Source organism: Cucurbita pepo, chromosome 5, assembly GCF_057944985.1.
Source record: "Cucurbita pepo subsp. pepo isolate OVF chromosome 5, ASM5794498v1, whole genome shotgun sequence".
Classification (NCBI taxonomy): Eukaryota; Viridiplantae; Streptophyta; class Magnoliopsida; order Cucurbitales; family Cucurbitaceae; genus Cucurbita; species Cucurbita pepo.
This window is the reverse complement of record NC_141802.1, coordinates 1048850-1068226: the sequence shown is the minus strand read 5'-3', so window position 1 is coordinate 1068226 and position 19377 is coordinate 1048850. Positions and strand designations below refer to the sequence as shown.

At 34.3% G+C, this 19377-nt stretch overlaps 3 protein-coding genes across 10 annotated transcripts; 2 read left to right on the top strand and 1 right to left on the bottom strand.

The window, feature by feature from the left end:
* Positions 1–55: 55 nt before the first annotated feature.
* LOC111795282 (two-component response regulator-like APRR2) lies at positions 56–12587 on the top strand. 7 transcript variants are annotated; one of them, XM_087124227.1, is made up of 13 exons: positions 56–110; positions 274–430; positions 841–920; positions 1147–1213; positions 1358–1404; positions 1665–1742; positions 1829–2170; positions 2243–2341; positions 2503–2643; positions 2871–3122; positions 3478–3546; positions 3670–3747; positions 3840–4112. In XM_087124227.1, exons 2-13 carry the CDS (start codon positions 301–303, stop codon positions 4002–4004), a joined length of 1548 nt encoding a protein of 515 aa, XP_086980353.1. In that variant the 5' UTR covers positions 56–110; positions 274–300; the 3' UTR covers positions 4005–4112. The 7 variants fall into 7 exon arrangements, with proteins under 7 accessions (XP_086980353.1, XP_086980350.1, XP_086980351.1 ...); XM_087124224.1 differs by having other exon boundaries at positions 1829–2341; XM_087124225.1 differs by lacking the exons at positions 56–110; positions 3840–4112 and adding an exon at positions 12271–12587 and having other exon boundaries at positions 1829–2341.
* LOC147792561 (uncharacterized) lies at positions 8347–10062 on the bottom strand. Of its 2 annotated transcripts, XM_087124231.1 has the most exons (4): positions 9974–10062; positions 9549–9890; positions 9378–9476; positions 8347–9216 (listed from the first exon to the last, which is right to left on the bottom strand). In XM_087124231.1, exons 2-4 carry the CDS (start codon positions 9870–9872, stop codon positions 8962–8964), a joined length of 678 nt encoding a protein of 225 aa, XP_086980357.1. In that variant the 5' UTR covers positions 9873–9890; positions 9974–10062; the 3' UTR covers positions 8347–8961. The 2 variants fall into 2 exon arrangements, with proteins under 2 accessions (XP_086980357.1, XP_086980356.1); XM_087124230.1 differs by having other exon boundaries at positions 9378–9890.
* Positions 12588–13875: 1288 nt separating the features above from the next.
* Positions 13876–18605, top strand: LOC111795286 (tobamovirus multiplication protein 2A). The gene is made up of 7 exons (XM_023677616.2): positions 13876–14016; positions 14523–14778; positions 16105–16204; positions 16440–16520; positions 16590–16694; positions 17375–17584; positions 18191–18605. Exons 2-7 carry the CDS (start codon positions 14543–14545, stop codon positions 18296–18298), a joined length of 840 nt encoding a protein of 279 aa, XP_023533384.1. The 5' UTR covers positions 13876–14016; positions 14523–14542; the 3' UTR covers positions 18299–18605.
* Positions 18606–19377: the final 772 nt, after the last annotated feature.

The window sequence follows — 19377 nt, the reverse complement described above, 5'->3', positions numbered from 1 at the left end:
ATGTTCTCTCTTCCTGTTTATTTTTCTTCTTTTTCTTATTTTTACTTCTGTATTTATGTAGATGCAGAAGCTGCGATTCGGTCAGAGGACGAGGCGAAAGCATGATTGAGGTAATCTCCAAAGCGCCTTCTCTAATGTATTATCGTTTTCTCCAAAATGTCTCGCTCTTGCACATTTGTGAAATTTCGATTTCTGTTCTTTGTTTGTTGTACATATGTTGAAATTTCCATTTCAAATGAAGATGATATGAAGATGTATGAGTTTTTTTAGCAGTGACCTAAGAATCAAGCCGAGCGAGCTATGGTTTGCACTGCCGACGAAATCCAAGAATGGAAAGACTTTCCTAAAGGTCTGAGAGTTCTTCTCCTTGATCGGGACGGCCACTCCGCGGCCGAGATAACATCAACACTTGAGGAAATGGAGTATGTTGGTGAGGAATTTTCGAACTCCCCTTTTTTTTCATTTAAGATGTTTTTTTGTTAGAAATCCTCGTTCGTTCTTATAAGGCACTGTTGCTCTGCTATCTTCTTCAATATTCAAATGTATTTGTATTCTGTTTATATCTTTTTAATGCTAAAATACATGTATTGTGGGTGAGTTGGAGTTACGAACCGATCGAAAATGCACTTATTTTTACTTTCTAGGAAGACTTCAGAGTTTCATGGTTTCTTCCGGAAAATGTTTGTTTCCAAATATTAATTTGTTGAAGATCTGAGTTCTTTCTATTATGATGCCATTTCCACGTCTCTCTGTTCCTTTAAGAAGTTTTCTTTCTAGTTTCTTTTCTATGATATAGAGATTTCACCTCTGTGTTGAGAAGTTTCACTTGGCATATTGCAGTCTGTTACTGTAGTGATGAGAAGGAAGCTTTGTCAACAATTTTGAACACACCGGAAAACTTCCATGTTGCAATTCTGGAGGTATGTCTAATCACTTTCAGAGAGGAACTATGCATGTACGCCATAAATCTGACTCCTTAAGTTTGCGTGCTTGATAATATCCAGTTCTCGTGATGATTGGACTAATCAGCAGCGATATAACTTCGTTATTCTGCTTCAGTTCTCTGATCACTTTTAAATTGTAGCTCCAAAATGTTCTTATAGTAACATTTATCTTTTTAAATTCTTGGATCTATCTCTGATTCAGATGTGCAAAGGAAATTATGATGAGAGTTTTAAATTGCTTGGAAGTTCCAAGGACTTGTCAATCATAAGTAAGTTAACAACCAAAACTGGTTTCTTCTCAAAAGAAAAAAGACGGTTTTGAATAGCATATTGTTGGATGTTTTTGAAAGCTTCCTCCAACAAACTTTACGGTTCGTGACCTGACTCTGAGATTATGTTGTTCTATGGCACAGTGACTTCAGATGTTTATTGCCTAAGTACCATGATGAAGTGCATTGCAGTAAGAACTCCAATCTGATTTCTCTTTAACCGACCTTTTTGGTAATTCTAAAACTGGACTTTAGTTCCTTTCAAGGGTTTCTTAGGGACCGGTAACCATGTATGTTCTGCAATAACTGGTTTTGGTTTCCACTTTTCTTGTTGGTCTGAGATACCAGTTTCTAAAAAAAGCTAATATCTATAGTTTTTATTTGGTTTCCAGTAGAATTTGATGCTCAGATTATAACTATCTATGGATCTAGATTTACAATTTTCGTTTAGCTTGGTGCAGTTGAGTTTTTGCTGAAGCCACTCTCTGAGGAAAAATTGAGGAATATCTGGCAGCATGTCCTTCACAAGGTATTTTTCCAGTTCTGGAAAACTTTGCATTGCTAAGAAAACATCGAATATAATGAGAACATATTGACCAACGATGTTCTGAAAAGGCATTTTCCAGTACACCAAAGCCTGAAGTAGACTCCGCAGCATCCTTGATGCAGCTCCAGTTAGAGAGTGAAGATAATAATGGAGTTCTGGAAGATACGGAAGTTCTTTCTTGGATTCAAGATGTTGTATGGGAGCAAGAGCAACCAGAAGGAAGTGTTATATCTCAACTGAACCAGGGATCATCGTTGCAAGGTTGCTGGGAAAGTGAAAATCAAATGAACTGTCCAATGGAAACAGATTGCAGTGACAAAGATGTACAGTCTAACTTCGTCGAAACTACTTCACATGATTTGGTTTGTGAAGACACCCTTCAGGAGGGCCAACCTCGATTATCTGGCAAGGTAATGCTGGAAGGAGACAGGAACTTTGTAGTTGGCTTAAACGCAGAAAGCGACCTTTATCTTCCCTTGCAGAATAAATCTGGCGTCAAAAGTGGTCCTTCAGCCGCTGAGCACTCAATCCAAGGATCTGATGTAAACCCTTCAGCTAGTTCCAAAGCGAGGAAAACAAAGGTAATTTGATTATCTGATACGAAAACGCAAAATTTTGAAAAGTGCCTTCTATCTGTATTGCTCTAAGGTCATATATCTAGATTACAAAACTCATTCAAATCTTGGGACGTTATCATGTCTATAAATATATGTTTTCAAATGCGACTTCTACTGTCCATTAGGTGGACTGGAGCCCAGAGCTACATAGAAAGTTTATTCAGGCAGTCGAACAGTTAGGCATAGATCGTGCAATTCCTTCCAAAATACTTGAGCTGATGAAAGTTGAAGGTTTGACAAGGCACAACGTTTCAAGTCATCTCCAGGTTTGCCACCTAGGCTTTTTGTTCCCTTAGATATTAAACTTGTTTCATGCACTTGTTCATATATCCTACAAATTCATGTATCTATAAGTGCATGAAACAAGTTTAATGTTTAACATGTTCTTCTAATGCTGTGTTAACTTGCAAAATTAAGACCGTATTGATTTTTCTGTTTTCAAGTATCAAATAAGTTTCCTCTTTTCCTTTTCCTCTCTATGTCGTTTATGCAGAAGTACAGGATGCAAAGGAAACATGTGATGCACAGGGAAGAAAATCCAACAAGATATTCAATGCAAACCAATCACTCCCCACCACTCATGGCTTACCCTTCTTCTTATCCTTACTGTGGAATATCCATGTCCACCGTCTATCGAACATGGACGCAGACCAATGGCCATCCAGCTAATGTCAACATGCGGGGTCCGCCTGATTATCGCCATTGGCCACAACCAGGAACTCAGCCATGGAACTCTTATGCTGGGGTAACGTTTTCCATTCTTAAATTTCACTGTGAAATAGCGAGATTCCATCCACAACCATCCAAATTAAAAACCTTGTACGTCACTGCATTAGAAAAATAGTAACATGTTTCTTTGAAAAATTCATTGTTCTCGATACGCGTCAGGTACAAAGAAACAAGAAACAGAGTGGTTTTTTCGAAAATTCTACTTTTCTTGATTCTCAAAATTCATGTAATTTTTTTTTTTTTTTTTTTAAAAAACCAAAATCTTGATGTCACTAACCCGTTAAAGCTACTGGTCTCTAAAAACAAACAAATTGGTAAGATTAAAAAAAATGTCGTTTGTGATAATTGTTGTTCAAACTGATGTGTTTTAGATGCAAGCTGATGCATGGGGTTGCCCTGTGATGCTGCCTTCTCCTGCTCCATATTTTTCATATCCTCAGGTGAGAGTGTATTTTTTTTTTTTTTTTTTTTAATTTCTTGCAAGAGTTAAACTGAAAATAACTTTTTTATTTTGTGTAATCATGGCAATTGTTATTATTATTTTATTTTTTGCCATATTGCAGCAAATTTCATCATCACACAATGTGTATACAGCAAATAAGAGCTACGGCACGCCTCAAAGTTCATTTGATCTTCAACCAGTAAATAAAAAGGCTTCAAAACTTTATTTTAGCATTTGCAAATAATAATAATAATAATAATAATAAATTATAGTTGTTTTCCTTTTTTGTAGGATGAGGAGCTGATCGACGAGATTGTAAATGAGGCAAAGAGGAAACCATGGTCACCTCTTCCATTGGGGCTTAAACCTCCTTCTGCAGAGATCCTTCTGGAAGAGCTTCCAAAGCAAGGAATCTCCACTCTTACACCTCAAATCAACGCCTTCAATCCTCCCTGATCCCACTCTCTCGACCTTCTTACTATAAATATGTTTGGGTTATATTATAAAATAAATTTATGTAATTTCAATTTTTTATTTGAGGTACCATTCAAAATTTTTAAACTATTCTACATTTTTTTATTTAAAAAAAAAAAAAAATGTATCTATCCAAACTTTTTAAACGACTCATTGAAATATCTACGAAGAGCAAACATCAGACAAAAAAGTTGAGTTTGGTGCGTTGAAAAGCTAATGTGTTTTGTTTTCGATTAGTTTTGACGAGATAGGTGATGTGATTTGTCACCCAGCGCTGTTGGCAAAGATATGCTTACCTGCCTGTGATCTTTTCTTGGCCCCATTTCCTCCCTTGTGGCCGACTACTTTACCATGTCGCCACGATGGACCAATAAAATCAAGCCTTCATGTACCCGACGGTATCATATGCCAATTATTGTTCATAACATGATAATATGCTAGATTTTTGGAAAATATTTTGCATGCCCAGCTAGTTAGTTACTCCACCATTGGAGTGTTAGCATCTGAAGTAATGTAATAGCGAAGTAATGTAGTAGCAGATATTACTCGCTTTGACTTAGCATCTAAAGTAATGTAATAGCGAAGTAATGTAGTAGCAGATATTACTCGCTTTTGACTTAGCATCTAAAGTAATGTAATAGCGAAGTAATGTAGTAGCAGATATTACTCGCTTTGACTCATTACGTAGGATCGTCAGTCTCATAAATTTATAAGAAGAGGTTTTCAGTGTTTTATTTCTCTAACTAAGATTTTATAATCCACCTCCTTGGGTACCCAATTCCTCATTTGCACGCTGCTCGGTGTTTGACTCTTATACCATTTGTAACCGTCAAAGCCTACCACTAGCATATATATATCCATTTTGATCTGCTACGTATCGTTGTTAGCCTTTAAAACATGTCTATTAGAGAAAAAATTTCACATCCTTATACAAAATGCTTCGTTTTCCTCTCCAACCGGTGTGAGATTTCACAAATAATTTTATTAATAACACTTTTACTAATACAGATGAATTCGTGTTAAATGTACAATTTTTTTTATTCTATGCTTACCATGTCAAAGAGTTTGACGAAAAAACAACTATTATCTATTTGAGTAAAATTTCTCCTTAAATTATGTATCATTTAAAACCATATAAGCATATAAATTAGATTAATAAAAACATTGGCTATAAGCCAACTTGGTCATCGAATTCTAAAACTTTAGTTCAGCAAATTCGATGAGTGGATTTAGTATAATGACAAGGACATTTTGGAGCATTGTTCCACAAATGCGATGACATAACTCCATTTTAACCGCTAATATTTTAAATTTTCAATCGAATTGATGCGAATATTGTACTAATATTCGTACTATATTTAACTTTTTTGCTCTCAAATCATATAATATAAATATCGTTATTTCATTTTAAATAATTTTTCGACTCACACTAAAATTTGAATCACACGATTAAATATCAAATAAAAAGTTTTCAACATAATCACGGTGGACACTCGTTAGTCTCGCAATTATTTATTTATTTAATATTTTTATTTTATAATTGCTTGAATCAAATCTAAAAATCACCCTAATTAATGGTTTTTGTTTTTACCTTTCTTTATCATAGAGCTTTACAAAATTCCACACGGTGCCACGTGGATAGATATTTCCCATTTTGTTCATCTCAAGACCAACGTCAACCACCCTTCTCTTTCTTTAAACATAATTTTGAATTAAAATTGAAAAACCCAATATTTAAATAAAATAAAATAAAAATTATATATATATATAGTTATTATTTATTTCGTATATGCGCTATATTAAAGTTTTTTTTGTATACAACATAAAAAAAACGAGTAAAAGAATAGTAAGTGAATCATCTCGAAGTTATCTGGAGAGTTGAAACATTTACATTAGTAATATTAAATTTTAATTTGGACGGTTAAAATAAAATATATATTTTAAAATTAAAAAGTTTAAAATATTGATAACCACAAGAGTAGAATCTGTGGGCTGGCAAACCATGGACGTAAAAGAAGAATTGAAAAACAACCATAGTTTTAGTTGCATCTATAGAGCTATGGTTTTGACATAACATCCTAATGACTCCAAAACCCCTAAACAAAACAATACACCAAAACGCTAAAATTCATAAATTCATAAATTCTATGCCCTCCTTCCCCTTTACTTGGAAACAAATCTGTCTTTTTCCGTAATCTTGCTTTGATTTTTTTAATCTTCTTTCAGATCAATTTAATGTTCAGATTTGATGTATCTTAATTTAATATATATTTTAAAATTAAAAAGTTTAAAATATTGATAACCACAAGAGTAGAATCTGTGGGCTGGCAAACCATGGACGTAAAAGAAGAATTGAAAAACAACCATAGTTTTAGTTGCATCTATAGAGCTATGGTTTTGACATAACATCCTAATGACTCCAAAACCCCTAAACAAAACAATACACCAAAACGCTAAAATTCATAAATTCATAAATTCTATGCCCTCCTTCCCCTTTACTTGGAAACAAATCTGTCTTTTTCCGTAATCTTGCTTTGATTTTTTTAATCTTCTTTCAGATCAATTTAATGTTCAGATTTGATGTATCTTAATTTAATATATATCCAAACCTTACCATTTTAGATTCCTTTCCCTAAGTTTTCTTACCCGTATTCGTTACACCAATTTATTATAAATCGTATCAAAGCTAGATATCGAGCGCGATGTGTCAGCAAAAACGCTTGGCTCTCGAAGTGTATGAATTGTGAGATCCCACATCGGTTAGAGAGAGAAACGAAACATTCTTATATGAGTGGAAATCTCTTTTTAAGAGATGTGTTTTAAAACCGTGGGATTGACGACGTATGTAATATCTTACTGCAGTAATCAAGAAATATCATACTTACCCTTTTAGTTTCATCCAAATTTGCGGTAAATTTGGACAAATGTTACCATTTTTTCGTGTGGAATTACGATTCTTGGCAATGGTATGATATTGTACACCTTGAACATAAGTTCTCATTGCTTTATTTTGCTTTGGGCTTTCTCAGAAAGCTTCGTAGTATTTCTTACTTATAAACTCATGATCTTCCACTAAATTAATCAATGTGGACTCACTTCCAATAATTTGAACGGTAGGTATGAGATTTTAAATAAAACACAACATTGAGATAAATATTTTTTTAAATTATAATTTTTGGTAAAGTTATTTAATGATTGGCTTAGTAAGCCAATTCAACTTAATTTTGATTTAAAGTTCAATCATATTGGAAATTTTAGAAATCTTTACCAACACGCTACAAACTTAACCTTAAATATTCTAACAATTTTACTATAAGAAATTTTATTTTTTCCAACACACAAAAAAAAAAAAAAAAAAAAAAAGTTGAAAAAATATATCCCGACAAAATATTTGTGTCGAATTATATATATGATGTAGGCATATACCTCCTCAAATTTAAATATAACCAAACCACAACATTAGCCGACAACCTCGGCATACATCGAAGTTACGTAATAAAATTGGTAATATATATGTATATATATAATTATTAAATTGTTTAATGTTACCCCCATAATATAAATAAATTCAAACTAGTAGCCAATTATTTCATAATATTTAGTTAGTGAGTTTCAACGTGCATATCTTATTTGAAAGTGTCGTTAAAGTAGATAAAGATTAAATTATAGTGTGGTCTCCCAATTTCCTAGGTTATTATATCGCTTTAATTTGCTCGTAATTAATTTAATTTACATATTTAATTTTTCCTTCGAGCTTTCCTTCAAGGCTTTAAAACCCGTCTGTTAGAGGAAGGTTTCCATACGCTTATAAAGGATGTTTTGTTCTCCTCCCCAACGAATGTGGGACATCACAATCCATCCCCTTCAGGGCCAGCATCTTCGCTGGCACTAGTTTCTCAATTGCTATGTCGGGAAGCCCAAAAGGGAAAGTCCAAAGATGACGTTAGGTGGATGGTAATTTTAATAGTTTAGTGATAAAAGTTTTAAATTTAGGAATAAATAAATGAAATGGATTTTTATTTTTTATTTTTTTATTTTTAAGAAAATATTACACGTGTATATATAGCTACAAAAACTGATAAATGTGGAGCATACTTTTTTAGAAAAGAGGAAAGAGTCCCTATAAATATATGATGGTTGAGCGGGGAAAAAGATTACAACTACGTAGAATGTTTGTTGACGCTGCGAAGTCCTGCATTTTCCACTGTAAGTGTTCGTCTTCCATTTCCCTTCTATTTGAGTTCTTCCTATCTTTGAACTGAACGAATATTCGACAGTTTTCTTGATTGCCTTCTATGCTGAGGTGCGGACCGCGATCGTAAGGATCCGTACTCTTCTCACACTTCCATTGTCTTTCTATGTTCTCTTTCTCTATTTCTTTATTTATGTTTGCAGAATGTACGTGTTGGATGATGGAAGTCCCACATCGACTAATTTAGGGAATGATCATGGGTTTATAAGTGAGGAATACTAACTCCATTGGTATGAGGCCTTTTGGGGAAGCCCAAAGCAAAACCATGAGCACTTATGCTCAAAGTGGACAATATCATACCATTGTGGAGAGTCGTGTTCGTCTAACATGGTATCAGAGCCATGCCCTAAACTTAGTCGTGCCAATAGATTGATAAATCCTCAAATCCTCAAATATCGAACAAAGAACTCCTAAAGAAAAGGAGTCAAGCCCCTCCTCGAAGGCAGTCAAAAATGACTAAGACTCCAAAGGAGTCGAGCCTCGATTAAGGGGAGGCGCACTTTGTTCGAGGGGAGGTGTTGGATGATGGAAGTCCCACATCGACTAATTTAGGGAATGATCATGGGTTTATAAGTGAGGAATGCTAACTCCATTGGTATGAGGCCTTTTGGGGAAGCCCAAAGCAAAGCCATGAGAGCTTATGCTCAAAGTGGACAATATCATACCATTGTGGAGAGTCGTGTTCGTTTAAATCAATGTGCTTAAAAACAGAAAAACAAATGTGGTGTTAATTTTGCAAGTTAACAAAGCAATTAGAGGTGAAGTTTTAGAATATGGAAGAACAAAGCCTAGGTGGAAAACCTGGAGATGACTTGCAACGTTGTGCCTTGTCAAACCTTCAACTTTCATCAGCTCAAGTATTTTGGAAGGAATCGCACGATCTATGCCCAACTGTTCGACTGCCTGAATAAACTTTCGATGTAGCTCTGGGCTCCAGTCCACCTAATGGACAGTAGAAGTCGCATTTGAAAACATATATTTATAGACATGATAACGTTCCAAGATTTGAAAGAGTTTTATAATCTAGATATATGACCTTAGAGAAATACAGATGGAAGGCACTTCTCAAAATTTTGCGTTTTTGTATCAGATAATCAAAGTACCTTTGTTTTCTTCGATTTGGAACCAGCTGAAGGGTTCAGATCAGATCCTTGGATTGAGTGCTCTACAGCTGAAGGACCACTTTTGACGCCACATTTATTCTGCAAGGGAAGATAAATGTCGCTTTCTGCGTTTAAACCAACTGCAGAGTTCTCATCTTCTTTGACCATTACCTTGCCAGATAATCGAGGTTGGCACTCCTGAAGGGTGTCTTCACAAACCAAATCATGTGAAGTAGTTTCGACGAAGTTAGACTGCACATCTTTGTCACTGCAATCTGTTTCCATTGGACAGTTCATTTGATCTCCACTTTCCCAGCAACCTTGCAACGATGATCCCTGGTTCAGTTGAGATTTAACACTTCCGTTTGGTTGCTCTTGCTCCCATACAATGTCTTGAATCCAAGAAAGACCTTCCGTATCTCCCAGAACTCCATTATTGTCTTCACTCTCTAATTGGAGCTGCATCAAGGATGCTGCGGAGTCTACTTCAGGCATCGGTGTACTGGAAAATGCCTACTCAAAACATGGCTGGTCAATATTTTGTCTTTATATTCGATGTTCTTTAGCAATACAAATTTTTCCAGAACTGAAAATACCTTGTGAAGAACATGCTGCCAGATATTCTTCAGTTTGTCCTCAGAGAGTGGTTTCAGCAAGAACTCAACTGCACCAAGCTAAACGAAAGAATATCTGGATCTAGATTTACAATTTTCGTTTAGCTTGGTGCAGTTGAGTTCTTGCTGAAACCACTCTCTGAGGACAAACTGAAGAATATCTGGCAGCATGTTCTTCACAAGGTATTTTCAGTTCTGGAAAAATTTGTATTGCTAAAGAACATCGAATATAAAGACAAAATATTGACCAGCCATGTTTTGAGTAGGCATTTTCCAGTACACCGATGCCTGAAGTAGACTCCGCAGCATCCTTGATGCAGCTCCAATTAGAGAGTGAAGACAATAATGGAGTTCTGGGAGATACGGAAGGTCTTTCTTGGATTCAAGACATTGTATGGGAGCAAGAGCAACCAAACGGAAGTGTTAAATCTCAACTGAACCAGGGATCATCGTTGCAAGGTTGCTGGGAAAGTGGAGATCAAATGAACTGTCCAATGGAAACAGATTGCAGTGACAAAGATGTGCAGTCTAACTTCGTCGAAACTACTTCACATGATTTGGTTTGTGAAGACACCCTTCAGGAGTGCCAACCTCGATTATCTGGCAAGGTAATGGTCAAAGAAGATGAGAACTCTGCAGTTGGTTTAAACGCAGAAAGCGACATTTATCTTCCCTTGCGGAATAAATGTGGCGTCAAAAGTGGTCCTTCAGCTGTAGAGCACTCAATCCAAGGATCTGATGTGAACCCTTCAGCTGGTTCCAAATCGAAGAAAACAAAGGTACTTTGATTATCTGATACAAAAACGCAAAATTTTGAGAAGTGCCTTCCATCTGTATTTCTCTAAGGTCATATATCTAGATTATAAAACTCTTTCAAATCTTGGAACGTTATCATGTCTATAAATATATGTTTTCAAATGCGACTTCTACTGTCCATTAGGTGGACTGGAGCCCAGAGCTACATCGAAAGTTTATTCAGGCAGTCGAACAGTTGGGCATAGATCGTGCGATTCCTTCCAAAATACTTGAGCTGATGAAAGTTGAAGGTTTGACAAGGCACAACGTTGCAAGTCATCTCCAGGTTTTCCACCTAGGCTTTGTTCTTCCATATTCTAAAACTTCACCTCTAATTGCTTTGTTAACTTGCAAAATTAACACCACATTTGTTTTTCTGTTTTTAAGCACATTGATTTTCTTCGTTTGTGCAGAAGTACAGGATGCAAAAGAAACATGCGGTCCACAGAGAAGAAAATCCAAGATTTTCAATGCTAACCAATCATTTGAAACCAAACATGGCTTACCCTTCTTATTATCCTTACTGTGGAATATCCATGTCCACTGTTTATCGAACATGGACACAGAACAATGGCCAACCAGCTAATGTCAACATGTGGGGTCCGCCTGATTATCGCCATTGGCCGCAACCAGGAACTCAGCCATGGAATTCTTATGCTGGGGTAATGTTTTTCATTCTTAGATTTCACTGTGAACCAGCAAGATTCCATCCAAATTAATAACCTTGTACGACACTGCATTTGAAAAACAGTAACATGTTTTTTAAAATAAAATAAAATAGAAAAATCCTTGTTTTCTATACGTGGTACGTACAAATAACTAACTTGTTAAAGCTACTGGTCCTTGAGACCAAACAAAATGGTAAAATAATTAAAAATTTTGAAAAATGTCGTTTGTGATAATAGTTGTTCAAACTGATTCGTTTTAGATGCAAGCTGATGCATGGGGTTGCCCTGTGATGCTGCCTTCTCCTGCTCCATATTTTTCATATCCTCAGGTGAGAGTGTATTTTTTTATTTTATTTTAATTTCTTGCAAGAGTTAAACTGAAAATAACTTTTTTATTTTGTGTAACCATGGCAATTATTATTATTATTATTATATTTTTTTGCCATTTTGCAGCAAATTTCATCATCACACAATGTGTATACAGCAAATAAGAGCTATGGCACGCCCCACAGTTCACTTGATCTTCAACCAGTAAATATAATCCTCCTTTTCTTTTATATTACATAATTTCTTGATGCAAAATGAGCTATTTATTTTGATAAATTATAGCAAGTATCATATTGATTTGATATTATTATATTCGTATGATATGTATTATTTTCCTTTATTATTTTTTTTTTTGTAAAAATACATAATTCGAGTGTTCTCATTTGATGTGTTTTGTATTCAATGGTGTGGTGAGGTAAATATATATATTGCAAAAAATAGGTATAAGATGGAATTTAAATAATTAATTATAGTTATTATTTTTGGTAGGATGAGGAGCTGATTGACAAGATTGTGACGGAGGCGAGGAGGAAACCATGGTCACCCCTTCCCTTGGGGCTTAAACCTCCTTCTCCAGAGAGTGTTCTCAAAGAGCTTTCAAAGCAAGGAATCTCCACCGTTCCTCCTCGAATCAACGGCTCCAAACCTCCCTGATCCCACTCCATGATGATTGATTTTGGCTCAAGTTTGTTAAATATCAACACTTATGTTGCAATGGAATAATAAATATGCTATAAATGTATTTGGATTACATACAAATTTACGTACATTTTTGTAAATTAATAAAAAAACATTTGTCTAAAAAATATCCTTAAACTCTAAAGAGAAAATCTAAAAAATATTCTTGAACTAGAGAATATCAAATTTTGAATAAAATTATTAATATTTTATTTTAAAAATACACTTAATCCTTTAATAGAGTTTAAAAAATAAATTTAAATTTTCAAAAATTTCATTAATATTCTCAATTTTTTAAAAACTTCAAAAACACCTTTAAATTTTTTTAAAAACTTTGAAACTATTTTTAAAATAATTCAAAATTAATGTTACTTACCATTGGTATCATATTAAAAAATATTTTTGTATTTTCAAAAATAACATTAAAAAGTTTTGAGATAATATATGAGGTAACCATTTTTTATAATAATTATTTTGATTTTTTTTTTAAATTAATAAAAGGATGTCAATCATATTTTTAAAATTTTATGGGTATTTTTTAAATATAATGTTAATGGTAAATATATTTCTAAACCTTTAAGAAAGTAGAAGAATATTAACGAAGTTTTTTAAAATTAAAAGTATATTTATATTGAATTCTTATGAGATTGAATGCGACAAAATTCAAGGTAAAACAAATATTTAATTTGATAGTTCATTCAAGGTAAAACAAATATTTAATTTGATAGTTCAATCGAGGTACAACAATAATTGAAATGACGTTTTCTTAATAATAATAAAAAAAAAAATTAATTGATTCAACGTGTAGCAATTTTAACACAAATGGGAAGTAAATCATATTTAAAATTAACTGGTTGGGTATAAATGTTTTGTTGAGCCCAACTTTATAGGAAAACACTCACATCTTTTATTAAGATAAGAAATCACGATACTCTAATATGTTTGTAATTTTTTGGGATGAAAACCAGTGTGAAATGGTATTTATAGAAGAGTCTGGATAATTTATTTCTAAAATACTTAAATTACTTTTCTTAAAATATATAGATAATGAACTCATATAATTATCGATGTTAACAGGACTTTAAACTTTTAAAATAAAAAATTTATTCATTTCAATTCATACAAAATTAAAATTTTATATTTCTATTTAATAGATGAGGTCTAAATTAATAAAAAAATTATTAAACACGATAATATTAAAAAGTTTAGGAATTATTTGGAGTTTCAAATTCAAAAACTTCTATTTATTGTGTGTGGCGTAAATAAATATTTATTGAGGGGTAAATAACAACTATTATTGTCTGAACTGTCGTCATCCGAAATTGACAATATTGTCCCCCTAACATCCGGACACCCGAGCTTAGAGGGTAGGGCAGAAATGTCTTCCAAATTAAAAAAGCCACTAGGGTGCAATTCCAATCGCCAACTGGCCTCATTAGAACCGGACCGTCTTTCCATTTCCTACCTCTCTCTCTCTCTCTCCCTCTCTCTCTCCCTCTCTCTCTGATTGCAAGGTCCGAGAAAGCAAACAATCTGATAATCATCGTCTTTGAATTTGTAAGTTTTTCGATTCCTTCTTCGATCCTGTTGATCATTTCAGCTAGATTACGTTCGCTACCTATTTGCGTCGATGTTTATTTGAATGATTTCATTCTAAATTGAGAGAATATGGATGATATCGAGGAAAAAATTGTGCTGGTTTTTGTTATAATTCCACCTTGATGGCCGATGTATGGAGGAAGGGGAGTGTATTCCCTTTGGTTGTTGAGAAACTACGATGCATCTTGAAGGTCATGAGGATTTTATTTGTTCATGTGTTTTGGATATTGGAAGTTGTCGTAGCTAAATTGTAGGTCGGGATCTGTACATATTTGTTAATTTCGTGCGTAGAATTCTTAAACGCCTGGATATAAATATCACTTAATGCACGAATGTACTAGAAAAGTTTTAATTTGTCTTCTAGCTTGGGATTTTATTTTTTAACTGTAGAAATAACTAGCTGCATGTATTGCGAACTTGTTGATTTTCAATTGATGAGATGCACATTTCAATTGTTGTTTTAGGGATCGAACGTATATAGGGGATGGCCTGCAGAGGGTGCTTTGAGTGCCTATTGAAGCTTCTGAACTTCTTCTTATCCCTGCTGGGTCTTGCCATGGTGGGCTATGGGATTTACTTGTTAGTTGAGTACTTGCAATCTTCTAGTGATGTTCCAAGACCTCCGTTGAGCGGTGATCATGATGTGATTCAGCTTGGTCGACCAATGCTAATGGCCGTGTCTCTGTCTTCTAACATCTTTGATAACCTTCCAAGAGCCTGGTATGACTTTTCTTTCTAAATACATCATCTATGTTTCTTGCTACTTGTAATGGCTGACTTTAGGCAGCACAAGTAGTCTGGAAAATAGCGAAGGACATTGAGCTTTCGTAAGTAGCTCATTGATTTGGTGGCCATGTTTCCTCCCCTAGGTAAGAAGTTTGAGCCCCTTCTCCCACAAATTTGTGGTGTAAGAATAGGATAACCTTTTGGGGAAAAAAAAAAAAAGAGATAATGAGGGATGTGAGGTACATGATCAAATGATGTGGTGGAGTTTATGAAGTAGATAAATTATGGTTCCACTCATTGAAGATATAAAAATTCTGGATTTCCTACACATTCCACAATTGTGCTATATCATTCAGTGTTGTAGAAGTCACATTAGTTCTAAGGTTCAATTTATTTGTTTGGCAACAGTTCAGTTTTAGTCAAAAGGATTTGCTTCTATTTTTCCAAGAACAGTATAAAGTTCAAGGGTCTTCTGTCATTGGTCAAATTTATGAACTTGTTGATTTCTCACGTTTGGATAAGTCAACAAACTCGTTGAGTTTTTGGTTGAGCTCATGATTATTGCTTGAATAATTTTTGTTCTCCTTAGGTCTTCTTTCTATACATGTTTTTGTGTTTACCCCCAAATTTATGGTCTACTACTTAACTTCTGCAAAACAGAAATTCTGTTTCTATGCAAACTCATTGAGTTTTTGGTCGAGCTCATGTTGCAACCATATGATCCATAAAATCTCTACAATCGCATACTTGCATGAGTGGGCAACTGGCCCGTATGCTGATTTTTTTTTTTTTTTTTTTTTTTTTTTTTTTTTAACTAAAAATAAACAGATAAGGTTGGCTGTTCTACTTTTTTACAGCAGAAATGATTGAAGTGCTTTGTTGAATCAACTTAGAAATCTTCTTCAATACAGATGTCGAATATATATTGCTGACTGGACATGTCATCAATTTTCAACCAATATTCTTATTGCATAATTTCATGAAAACTTGAGCCAATTTATTGGAAGTCTCATCTAAATATGGGAACTGGTTTACATATAGTTTGCAATAGAATGCAAAATAAGTATTGCCGGGAATATAAGATATTTCATATTTAAATAATGATATGCCATTTCAAAAGTACTGGATGTTACATCCTTGTCTCTTCTTTTCATTCAATCTGTGTTTTTCTTTCATTTCAAAGGGTTCTATTCCTCAATCTTCACACGTAAGCATATTCATGCCATTAATTAGTACCCTTTAGCAGCCATAGATGATACAATAATATGGATATTTGTGGCCTCTGTTTAATCTGTTTCTTTTCTTTTATTTCTTTTGCAGGTTCATATACTTGTTCATTGCTGTGGGAGTCATTATCTTCGTTGTCTCTTGTTTTGGGTGTATTGGAGCTGCCACACGTAATGGATGCTGTTTAAGTTGTGTATCCTATTTGCCTGTCTGGCTGCATTGTTGTTTGATTTAAGAATTAGTAATGATAGAATTAGGCCACCTGGGAACAACTTATTGGCCTTGGGATAACTACACTGTTCATAGAGATTAGATGGTAACCTTAAATATAATACAACATGGTAATGATTTCCCATACAGTTCAATCTAAAAGATTTGACGCCAATTTTCATTTCAGTTTTATGTTACTGTATCCTTAATGATCACAGTATTCAGTTTTGGTGCTTCTACTGATTTTGGTGCAACTAGGATGTGCAGCATTCATATTCTTTGACAAACATTGGAGAGATGTGAGTTGTTCACTCACAAGCTTAAATTGAACATTTTAGTTCATTTTCTTATGTTTTTTTATTCTATAGGAAATTCCTGGGGATAGAACTGGGAACTTTGATAAAATCTATGAACTCCTGGAAGACAAGTGGGAAATCATCAGATGGGTTGCATTAGGAGCTGTAATTTTTGAGGTAAGCGAATCTAGAATAAATGATTAACGTGCTAACCTCAATGAGATATTCAATTTTTGCGTTTGAATTCAAATCACATTGATTTTTTTCCTTCTAATTTTTGGTTAATTTTGTTTTTGTTTTTTTATTTATCTACTTTGCACTGATTTAATGTATGCATTCTTTACTATGTTTGTATGTCCCAGACTTTTTGCTTTTCAAGAAACAGATTGACACTGCTGAAATTCTGTCAGCAAGAATGTGCACTTTTACACCCTTCATCAAATTTTAGAGATCCATTTTTTTTTCTCCTTTTTGTTGTTTCGTCTCTCGTGAGTTCTGGTTTAGGACATTTCTTTCAGCATGAGTAATATGCGGTTGAAAGGTTCTTTAACACCCACTTGTGATTTGCAAATAAATACATTTTACTTCCACATCAGTGATTCAAAATTTGTTTTGTTGGGCACTAGAGGATTCACAACATGTAACACTTTAATGTTGTTTTAACATTGTTTGCTTTACTTCTGTTTCCCCCCTTATTGATTTAATAAACTAGGTGCTTTCCCCTAAGCCAATTAGCTACAAACTCCCTTTCACCAATGCATGGCCAAGGATTTGCTTTGCACTGATTATAACTTAATGTTTCTCCCAATGAGAACAAAATTTACCCCTAGTAATATTCCGTTTCATTTTATTTTCAGGCTCTCCTTTTCTTGTTGGCCCTTGTGGTTCGTGCAGCAAACAGACCTTTAGACTATGACAGTGATGATGAGTACATTGCTCCAAGGCAACAAATCCGACAACCGTTGATCAATAGGCCTGTTGCTCCTGCAACTGGTGTGCCTGTTGCTGGGACACTTGATCAACGACCAAGCCGAAATGATGCTTGGAGTACACGAATGAGGGAAAAGGTATAAATTTTTCTAGGTTGAATTTTATTACTGAAAGTAATGAAAATGTAAAGATATGCACGACAAAAGGTCTTCCTCTACTTTTATTCTTGCATTTTTACTGTAACAAACTGATACTGATAGAAACCAAGTTTGCAAGATAAAATGTAAGACTATGAGCCTTCTACATTAACTCCCAAAGTATCCGAGTTACTTGGACCCTACCACTTTAAGCCACTAAGCAATTGCATGCCTTCTACTCTTCCCACTGATTCTATTTATAATTAAATCCTACTGACAAACTCCTTGGCTAATGACTAACATGCCCTTAGTACTCTAATAATGTTTTTAACCATCCACATAGCTAGCATTCCTATCAGATACTAGGACTTCTCGTACTACTTTATCATGTTCTGTACAAGTAGCTCATGTGAACAAGTATTCATTGTTAAATATTCTTTCTATTCCGCTTAGGATTTTAAGCGATATCTTTGTGTACTCATGCTGATCAAACCTTGACTTCTTGATTTAAAGCTCCCTGCAATAATTTGGATGTCATTATTGATTCATATTGAGCTAAATTGCCATTCTGACGCTGTTCCTGTTTTTCTTTTCTGTTTGAAACAGTATGGGCTGGATACTTCCGAGTTCACATACAACCCATCTGAGTCTCACAGGTTTCAGCAAGTTGCCCCACAGCCAGCAGAAGAAAAGAGCCGCTGCACCATCATGTGATAAGTATGTCTGTCTTGTATTATTTGTTTCACTCAACTCTAGTGTTTTAGTGGGTCGGATGCTCGTTCTGCTTTGTGTATAACCAAAAGATTTTTCCAGAGTCTGTACTTGTTGTGTAACCTTGACTTCCAAGGAAGCAAAAAAAGTTGTGTATTTGTTGTGTGAAACCATTCTTCTACATTTGGATTTCCTTTTTGTTCAAGATGGATGGGTCGACATTAAGGACAAAGGAAAATGCTCTGCTTGCTGGAAGTTGCTTTTAATTGTGAGTTCGATCCAAGTAAATATGCAATGTTATTTTTTGTCCTGCTAGGCCTCTGCACTTCTCGAGTCCTTTCGACCTCCCTCGTCGTCTTGATATATTTATTCAATTTCTAGATTGCTCGGTATTTCGTCCATGTATTAGGCCTCGTGTTTGGAGCTCTGTTTCCCTATAAACTAATATTGAAATCATAGAGATGTAATTTTACATTTTTTTTAGTTCACCAAGATTTGAACTTTTTGATCGAGACCCTCTCTGGGTCTCGAGAATATATGCTTCAATTCAACTTAGTTCAACTTTTTGAGAAGTTACAAAGCAAATAGTTGTATGAGATTTCGTCGAGCATGTAAATCTTTTTTCAAATGACGTCAATATCATCAATTAATCATATTATATATATATATATATATATATATATATATATAATGTGAACAAAATAAATGTTTAAAAAATACTATAAATTCTTTCTTGATCACTTTGAAGAGTAAGAATTTCATCAACCTTATCTACATGCAACTATCGACCTTATCTACATGTAAATATACCACTTATTGAGATTAAATCATTATATTGTAATCAAAAGTTTCATAAGCTAACCCATATATTGGTGCTTACATACCATCATTAAATGTTTGAAAATTAAAGGTCGAATATAAAAAAGTGTTTTATTTTTTTACTGTTCTCTACTAATTATTTAAAAAAAAAAAAAAGGAAGGTAGTAGTCCTCTAAAATGCAGAGGGATAAGAACAATATGATGGAGGAGAGAGAGAGAGATAAGAACGCCAACACTTTTGGACGTGGAAAAGTGAGCCGATG

Bases quoted from the DNA above. Each gene is read 5' to 3' on its own strand.
- LOC111795282 (XM_087124225.1), top strand. From the start codon at position 301: ATGGTTTGCACTGCCGACGAAATCCAAGAATGGAAAGACTTTCCTAAA. The intron at 921-1,146 runs GTATGTCTAATC...TCTCTGATTCAG, and splicing joins TCCATGTTGCAATTCTGGAG to ATGTGCAAAGGAAATTATGA. The intron at 3,547-3,669 runs GTGAGAGTGTAT...GCCATATTGCAG, and splicing joins CATATTTTTCATATCCTCAG to CAAATTTCATCATCACACAA.
- LOC111795286 (XM_023677616.2), top strand. From the start codon at position 14,543: ATGGCCTGCAGAGGGTGCTTTGAGTGCCTATTGAAGCTTCTGAACTTC. The intron at 14,779-16,104 runs GTATGACTTTTC...TTTCTTTTGCAG, and splicing joins GATAACCTTCCAAGAGCCTG to GTTCATATACTTGTTCATTG. The intron at 16,695-17,374 runs GTAAGCGAATCT...TTTTATTTTCAG, and splicing joins TAGGAGCTGTAATTTTTGAG to GCTCTCCTTTTCTTGTTGGC.
- LOC147792561 (XM_087124230.1), bottom strand. From the start codon at position 9,872: ATGCCTGAAGTAGACTCCGCAGCATCCTTGATGCAGCTCCAATTAGAG. The intron at 9,217-9,377 runs GTACTTTGATTA...ACTGTCCATTAG, and splicing joins CCAAATCGAAGAAAACAAAG to GTGGACTGGAGCCCAGAGCT.